This window comes from Bos mutus, chromosome 9 (genome assembly GCF_027580195.1).
Source record: "Bos mutus isolate GX-2022 chromosome 9, NWIPB_WYAK_1.1, whole genome shotgun sequence".
NCBI classification, from domain to species: domain Eukaryota; kingdom Metazoa; phylum Chordata; class Mammalia; order Artiodactyla; family Bovidae; genus Bos; species Bos mutus.
Window position 1 is genome coordinate 50,505,520 of NC_091625.1, and position 9,269 is coordinate 50,514,788.

At 33.0% G+C, this 9,269-nt stretch overlaps 1 protein-coding gene across 3 annotated transcripts in view; it reads left to right on the plus strand.

Annotated features, from left to right (window-relative positions):
- PNISR (PNN interacting serine and arginine rich protein) overlaps nt 1–7,493 on the plus strand; it is a 28,275-nt gene extending 20,782 nt beyond the window's left edge. For all 3 annotated transcript variants that reach the window (XM_070376559.1, XM_070376560.1, XM_070376561.1), the window contains 5 exons: nt 1,095–1,194; nt 1,924–1,977; nt 3,055–3,225; nt 4,495–5,581; nt 5,829–7,493. In XM_070376559.1, coding sequence (XP_070232660.1) covers nt 1,095–1,194; nt 1,924–1,977; nt 3,055–3,225; nt 4,495–5,581; nt 5,829–5,859 — 1,443 coding nt within the window. In that variant the 3' untranslated portion in view covers nt 5,860–7,493. The remainder of the gene's footprint in view (nt 1–1,094; nt 1,195–1,923; nt 1,978–3,054; nt 3,226–4,494; nt 5,582–5,828) is intronic.
- Nucleotides 7,494–9,269: the final 1,776 nt, after the last annotated feature.

Sequence of the window (9,269 nt, forward strand, 5' to 3'; positions counted from 1 at the left end):
ATACTACATGAGACCCAAGAGAACATTTCCCTGGTGGCTCAGATGGTAACGAATTTGTCTGCAATGTAGGAGACCTAGGTTCGGTCCTTGGGTTGAGAAGATCACCTGGAGGGAAGGGCATGGCAACCTATTCCAGTATTCTTGCCTGGAAAATCCCCATGGATAGAGGAGTCTGGTGGACTGCAGTCCATGGATGGGGTCACAGAGAGTCAGACATGACTGAGTGACTAAGCACAACATTATTTTCTAAAGTGTGTTTTTTGTATACTGTAGAAGATTAAAAGAATGTATAGAAAAATTCAGGAAGCTCTAGGTTTAACACAGTTAAAGATGTTTCATTGAAAGATTTCACAGCCTTCAGTGTCTATAATGTGTACTGTACATTTCTGAGATTGGGTATATAATATGCTGTGTTTCTCATGTTGGTTGGTCAGTGATCTTTGGAATGTCCTTAGGTGATGCTGATTCGATGTACTCTTATTTTAGTAGATGAGTAATCTGGATCCCAGAGAGGTCCACATTTGAAACAGCTGTGGGTAGCCAAACAAGTGCTAGAATGCAGCTCTTACTTCAAGTCTATTGTATGCTATACGATGGTAATAAAGAAAAAAAGGATTTCATTTCACAAAATGCAGTAATTGCCGTTTCCTTATTTTCCTTGTTTTTTCCCCTTAGATTTTACTTTGAGCTGAGGGTTAATGTAAATTCCAAAGTGACATAAGAAACTAGTATTTTGGTGCTTACTAATAATATTATTAAGTGAAAGGATATTCCTCTCAATTTAAAACACTTCTGGAAACTTTTATTAATAGGGACTTAAAAAAAAATGTTTGTCTCCAGAATTAGACTTCAGTGTTTCTGCTTTACAGATAAATTCTTATATATATTTTAATCCATATGATTTAAAATGTTTTTAAAGTTCTGATAATTTACAATAATTTTCAAGATACTCTGTTCCTTAGAATAGCTAATCTGATCTTTAAAAATGTTTTATAAAATGGCTTTGCCTTTTAATTTTTTTGAAAATTTCAAACTGTGTTAGTAACTGTAATAATTAGGAATAAAAAACAAACGTATAAAATATCCTTCCTTAGATGTTGCTGACAAAAATGCTTCTGACTGAAATTCTACTAGATGTCACAGATGAAGAAATTTATTACATAGCCAAAGATGCACACCGGAAAGCAACGAAAGGTATATTGTGGGTGTTCTTGGTTTTCTTTTTCTGGGGCTCTTTGGTTTTGGTGGCTACTCTGGACTTTTTTGTTGTCCTTGTTGAATTACTAGCAGATTATGGATCCTCTTGCATGTTCTAACTCTTTGGGAAATATTAGATTTGTAGACACCATATTAAAACTATACATATATTTTTGTTTTATCCAGCCTACCTAAGCACAAATTAGCAATTTTGCTATTGTTCTATAACATGTACTGTGGAAAATTCTTGATGTTCAATTTTACCTGATTTTTTTTTTTTTTTACTATATAGATACCATGGTATTAGGTGTATGATTTCTAATGCATTTAGTTTGACTACTGAATTATGAACCTTCAGAATTTTCACAGTTACCACTTGTAATTCTTACAGAAGCAAGTAATATGTCCCACCCCCCCATGATTTTAGTAACACTTAAAAAGTATATTGAAAGAATATTTTAGTTATGGTCCATACCTCAAAAATAAAAATACCGGTGTATTGGTCAACATTTTCCCTCATTATCAACCAGTTTCAGCTCACATCAGAGTTATAGTTTCAAGGCCAGACATACTACTGGTTTAAAATGAATGTTATGTTTTTAATGTTTCTTCTCTCCCCAAAAAGCAGCAATAGTAGTAGATTTAACAATACCGTAGACTCTCATGACTATGAAATCGTGGCTATTTGTGTTAACATGTTGTTCCTGTTGTTGATGTGATACAAAGCTCCTGCAAAACAGCTGGCACAGTCCAGTGCACTGGCTTCCCTCACTGGACTCGGTAAGTATTCTCCTTACTTGTGAGAGGGCCTTAAAGGGAAAATCACACTTACCTTGTCTCTCTACATGTTCTGTTTAGAAACTGTACTGGGCCTACTCAGTGTATAAAATTTAGGTCTTAGGGTTATATCAGTCTCTAGAAGGTTTGCTTTTTTTTTTTTTTTTAAACTAAAGCATTCACAGTGAGATTATTACAAATGTGGTGACTAATTCATAGTTTATTAGTACAAGTTGTAATAGTACATAATTTAGCCATGATAGCATTTAAGCTCACTTTCATAATTATTGAATACGTGCCTTAGGGAAGAACCTATCCATAAATGCTTTTAAGGACCTTTATTTAGATTGTATTGTAGCAAGTCAAGTTTTACCATAGAGGAAAGGGTTTATCTTAGAGCGTGATAGTAGTGATGTTCATAATTTGCCATTTGCATGATACAGTGTCAAGTGTATAAAAGCTTGAACTTGCCTTTTCCGAATCTGCATTTCAAATTAATATTTGTGAGGATCAGCAGAAATGGGTGAAACCAAATGCCCATATGATTTTGTTATGACTACTGTCTAGATCACTTCAGGGTGGGGAGCAGTTACATAGCACCTTGCCGTTTCTGTACCATTGAGAATTACAGTATTCTAATATTGTTAGGGAAAAAATATTTAGCATCCCTTGGATTTTTGAACTTTGAACAATGAAAGAGTTAATTTTAGAAATATTTTCAGGATCATCATAAATTTGTGTAAGGTAGTTTGAATTGATTATGCTTTAGTTAGGCTTTATTACTGCCCTATTAAATAGTTTTGTTGGTTAGCAGGGACAATAAGACAGTCATTTTCAAGATTCCCTATGGTGAGCAATATATGAAATATTCTTGAAAGAATAAGATATTAAGTATCAGTTTTCTTGAGGATTCTGTATACTCCTTAAGCATTGTAATTTATACTCCTCCCCACCCCGAATAAGCATATTCTTCCAAGAAAAGGCAATGAAAAAAGAAATGAGCTTTCTTCTCGGACCTTAAAAAGTTTTTAGTGCATAGAATAATGTTTACATGTGATAGACTGGGCTTTATGCACACAGGTGGACTGGGTGGTTATGGATCAGGAGACAGTGAAGATGAGAGGAGCAACCGAGGTTCTGAATCATCTGACACTGATGATGAGGAATTACGGCATCGAATCCGGCAAAAACAGGAAGCTTTTTGGAGAAAAGAAAAAGAACAGCAGCTGTTACATGATAAACAGATGGAAGGTATATTTTTTAGACTCACTTAGTGTTTGTACAGTTCAGTTTGTATTTCTTTTTATTATTTTTTAATGAACCTAAAAATAACAGGATAGAATCAAAGCTAGATTATAAATACTATATGATGTAATTGAAACTAAGGTTTTTGACTCATTTTCAATTTTTATCAAACTTAAAAGTCAAAATTAATTATATTATTCAAAATATGTAGTTTCTAAAAATTAAACTTTTTTTGTTTTGGGAGACATTAATTCTGTTGACTGTAAGTTAAACTATTTGGTGTCTTTTTATTTCTCATTGAAGTTCCTAAAATGAAAAGACTTTTGAAAGGAATACATTATAAACTATTGAAGAGTAATTTGTAGCTAACATATTTAAGGACAGTAGAGGACTTTTTAGAATTTAGTTGAGCTTCCCTGGTGGCTCAGAGGGTCTGCCTGCAATGTGGGAGACCCAGGTTCAATCCCCAGGTCAGGATGATCCCCTGGAGAAGGAAACGGCAACCCACTCCAGTATTCTTGTCTGGAAAATTTCGTGGACAGAGGAGCCTGGTAAGCTACAGTCCATGGAATCGCAAAGAGTCACACACATCTCAGCAACTTCACTGTAGAATTTAATTATGTAAAATGTTATTCATGTGTACAGCTCTTAGTTTATATAATGATACTAGGAATAGTGAAAGAATATTTACATAGACTTTATTGTTTGAAAAATCTTACTGGACAATTTCAGAAGTAATTATTGAGCTAACAACCAAAAATTTCCTATAAATTACTAATTACCTTCAGGTTGCTTTACTGTGTAAGAGGGAAATGTTTTCTTACCTGCTTTACTGTACCTCTGCACTTTGGTGCTCCATTTTGTGCTGTCCAGACAGGTAACTAACTGCATGTAGCTACTGAGCATTTCAGATGGAGCCAGCTTAAACTGAAATGTGCTGTAGGTATAAAATACACACTAGACTTCAAAGACTTTACAATACACAAAAAAAGAGCAGAATATTTTGATTTTCTTTTTAACTCATTGGATGTTGAAATGATTTTTTATATATTGGGTTAATAAAATATGAAGATTAATTTCAAACCTGTTTCTTTTTAGTAGCTGTTAAAAAACTGTTTAGTAGCTGTTAAAAAACCCTGAATTGCTTACTGCATTTTATTTCTGTTGAACAGTGCTGCTCTATTTTTATAGTCTTATGGCTTGAAATTTGCTAGTATGGAAGTTTTTTCATTGTATGTTTGCCTGTCTTACTATTTTTGTCTTTTTCTGTTTCAGAAGAAAAGCAACAATCAGAAAGGGTTACAAAAGAGATGAATGAATTTATCCATAAAGAGCAAAATAGTTTATCACTACTAGAAGCAAGAGAAGCAGATGGTGATGTGGTTAATGAAAAGAAAAGAACTTCAAATGAAACTACATCAGTTTTAGAACCAAAAAGAGAACATAAAGAAAAAGAGAAACAAGGAAGGAGTAGATCAGGAAGTTCTAGTAGTGGTAGTTCCAGTAGCAATAGCCGAAGTAGTAGTACTAGTAGTTCTGTCTCTAGCTCTTCATACAGTTCTAGCTCAGGTAGTAGTCGCACTTCTTCCCGATCTTCTTCTCCTAAAAGAAAAAAGAGACATAGTAGGAGTAGATCTCCAACAATTAAAGCTAGGCGTAGTAGGAGTAGAAGTTACTCTCGAAGAATTAAAATAGAGAGCAATAGGGCTAGAGTGAAGATTAGAGATAGGAGGAGATCTAACAGAAATAGCATTGAAAGGGAAAGACGAAGAAATCGAAGTCCTTCCCGAGAGAGACGTAGAAGTAGAAGTCGCTCAAGGGATAGGCGAACCAATCGGTCCAGTCGTAGTAGGAGTCGAGATAGACGTAAAATTGATGATCAACGTGGAAGTCTTAGTGGAAGCAGTCATAAGCATAAAGGTGAGGTTAAAGAACAAGAGAGGAGAAAGGAGAGGAGTCGAAGTATAGATAAAGATAGAAAAAAGAAAGACAAAGAAAGGGAACGTGAACAGGATAAAAGAAAAGAGAAACAAAAAAGGGAAGAAAAAGACTTTAAGTTCAGTAGTCAGGATGATAGGTTAAAAAGGAAACGAGAAAGTGAAAGAACGTTCTCTAGGAGTGGTTCTATATCTGTTAAAATCATAAGACATGATTCTAGACAGGATAGTAAGAAAAGCACTACCAAAGATAGTAAAAAACATTCAGGCTCTGATTCTAGTGGAAGGAGCAGTTCTGAATCTCCAGGAAGTAGCAAAGAAAAGAAGGTTAAGAAGCCTAAACATAGTCGATCGCGATCCATGGAGAAATCTCAAAGGTCTGGTAAGAAGGCAAGCCGCAAACACAAGTCTAAGTCCCGATCAAGGTAGTATACTTTTTAAAGTATTTTGTCTGATTTAAAAAAAAAAAAAATTTGACTGAATTTATTCAAAGTTGAAAGTGTCCTTTCTCTCTCTCTCTTTAATAAACTCAGTTTGGTACTTGATAAATGATCATAATCATAAGTAATTTTAGAAATCCTATATAATAATATTTATTTGAAAATTGCAGATTCTTGAGTATAAAATACATTTTTATTTTTAAATTTTATCTTTTCCCTTTCTTTTTTTCAGATCAACAACCCCTCCCCGTCGTAAACGCTGAGGAATGATGTGGCAACAATGCCATGATGTTTAAAAAATTCCATGAGTTTTAAGGGCTTGTCTCATTATAGAGGCATATTGTGGCTGTGTAGGTGAAACCAGAATTTTTTTTTTTAATCTGTAAATAGGTGTACTTTTTTCAAATGCTGCTCCAAGTTACTTAATAGGATTTCTTTCTATTACATTTTTTTCAAAACATAGTGCATAATAAGACTATAAACATGCCATTCTCTTTCAGCTGTAATGTTCTTAAAATTATTCTTGAATGTACTGTGATGTCAATAAAGCTCTTTAGTTCATTTTTGTTAAACTCTTGCACCTTAATTTTATGATTTTAGTCTAAGGAACGTACTTTTATAAAAAGGCAGCTGGAATTTTGTATAACAGGTTTTAAAGGTACTTCCTCTCATCTCCCCCAAAGAAATTGGTTTTAACTTAATAGTTTGTCAAAGTTTGTAAATTGTACCCATGGATTTTTGTCAGATTCCAACTATAAAGATGTAGAAGAGGGCCAGAAACAGATCTTTACTTTTCATTTGGAGGCATTTGACAGCTTTCTAAATTTTTCCTGTTTGGGGGATTTTCAAGTAATATATTCTCTGTGTATAAAATATGGTTCACTCCTGTTAATGAAATTGCTAGAATCAATCAGACCAGTGCACCACTAGAATTATTTATAAGGAATGATTGTGTTTGACACTAATAGCAATTCAAGTCCGGAACTATATCCTGTAGTTACCACTTCTATTTTAAAGTGTATTTTAAACACTTTGGGATTACTATAGAACTAAAACTCACAATTGAATATGTTTGTTTATATTTTTAAAGTATAATATAACCTCAGCACAGTGGAAGAATACTGTGTTATGCAGGTTTGTGTCAATTTCATAACATTAAAATGATTTGGTTTTGTCACTTTCTTAAAATTATGATCAGTGAGTGATCTAGCAACTTAAGGCAGTCATAACTTAGGAATAAAATGAGGCTCTGCAGGCACTGAAATGCTGAACTGCTTCTAGGGTCCATTTTATATGATTACTCACTTGTGCCACAATAGATAAACCTCTGGAAACCAATGCTTTTACATTTTAATTTAGAAAGGAAAGAGCAGGTGCAGATCACAGAAAAGTTTTAAAGTATGCCTTCTTACCAGCAATAGTTCATTTGAAAGTAAGCCAGGTTTTTGCCAAGATCAGTGTTTCCTCAAAATGAAGGTAGAAATAGACTTGTAATAGTGTGCTCTTGTACCTCTACATAGGTTCTTAAATAATTTTGAGCAGTTATGCATTTATCTTGAAGAAACAAGTCAACTGTGAATAAATGCATGTTTACCAAAATGATTGTTTTACAGTGCAGTTCTGATATTTATAAAGTTGACATTTCACACAGTAACTTTTAAATAGTTTGGAATTCTATATAGTTTAGACATCAGTCACATCTGGAGACAAAGTAAAGGAAAATGTGCAATATTTTTTATGTAGATGAGCTTAACACCGTGTACCTAATTACAGAACTAATTATCTGATTAATTTGTAATAAATAAGTTGTATAACATTTTCATATCTTAAAATGTTTTTTAGAACAATCTTCAAGTGAAATAATATTTTCAAAATAAAATTCTACAGAAAAATTCTGGCTACGATATGCACATTTTTGTTCATTTAAGATATGAACTAGAGCCAAAAGTAGTATTTGACAGTTTGGTTTACTCTGCCATAATATACCAGCTTATCATTTAAAATCTGTAGATAGTTTTAAAAGCATAGTCTTAATGTATATGATTACTAGTAAATATATCAGTGTTAGATATTTGGGTTTTCAGTTTAGAAAATTCATCATTTCATTGACATGTAATGAAGTATGTTTACCTTGAGTCGTAAGATTTTATAAAAAATAGGGCTTCCATGATTTGGGATGTGAATGCTAAAACTTACATATAAATTAATTAGATGTGTAATTTGGTTATGAAATCTTTTCTAAAATGACACCACCAGAAAATTAATAGATTAATTTTTTGAGATAATTATTTGTCTGAATTGGTTAATAAAAATCTGTCTTAAGAGGTTTTCTTTTAAAATATTTCTAGTGTATTAATAATCATACTTGTTTTTGTGTAATGGGGATAAACCACACCATTAAGAGAATAAAATGTAATTTGGAAGAGGTAATTATAAGATTTGTTTCAGGCCCCTAAGTATAAATAAAGACTGGTGTGGAATTTCAGTGTACATGTTTCCTACCCTTGTAAAATGTCTTTTTTTAAAAGCATCTATTTCTAATGGTATAATACATAATAGTTAAACTTTCCAAAAATTATCTATTTTTTAATGTCTGAGTTACTCTTTTTCTTCGAAGAAAGACATGAACTATAAATAGTAGTTAAAAATTATTAAAGTTTCTAACCTGTACAAAGCATGGTGTAGTGGAAATAGATTCATTTGGATTGTCCTGGCTCTGCTTCTTGATGGTTTTGGGCTAATCACTGTGGAACTCATTTTTTTAAACTATATAAGGTCTTAAACACTTCTAGTCCTTAAGTTCTTCAGTTTTAAGTAGAATTTGTTATGTCTAAACCTAAAGGAGAAGATGGGCTTAAAATAACTTAATAGCCCTTACAATAACTCATGTGTGATGAGTTACATTTATACCCTAAAGGTTTATTAGGTGTCACCCACAGGGTTTTCCTATTTCCTATTTTGATTTTGGTAATATGAAGATAAAACTACCCTGAGTTACCAATTTGTATGGAAATTTATAAATAACAGAAATTTACCAATTAAACCTGAGTGGATGTAGTAGAGTTATTTCAAAGAGATAAAGCTGTTCCCTGTAAGGGAGAACTTTACCCTTAACTTGAGTTTTAAAAGTTTATATAAAGTTATAAAATTGAATTTCAAAATATTAAATAGATTTTTAGTTTTATAGCAAAATAAACTGTAGATTCTAGTTTACAGTATGGGTGAGACCATGGAGATGATCTGGGAAATAACTCCAAGGACAACCGTACATCACATAGCTGCTAGTCCTTCCAGCACAACTTGTGTTTAAGCATCATTGGAAAAGCCTTTTGTTGATACTTGTAGAGGAAAATTCTGTAAGCTAGTTTTGCTTAACTGAAGCAAACCAGTGGGTGTTCAAGAGACTTTGTTTCCTCTTGGTATTAAGGCAAATCACTGCCTTTGTTGTCGAACTGATGTGAAAGCAAACTCACTTTACTTTTTCCTGGGATCTCACTCCAGCAAATAAAACACATGCTAATAAATGTTCTTTTGTGCAGAGCTTTCTGCCTTCAGTTGGGAGAGAGATTGAGAAGGGAGCTCTGAAGACAACTGATAAATTTGCAACCACTTAGGAGGTAGTCAATATTTTAGTAAGAAGCCATAAGGAAAAGGCCATTACTGAGCAGTAGAT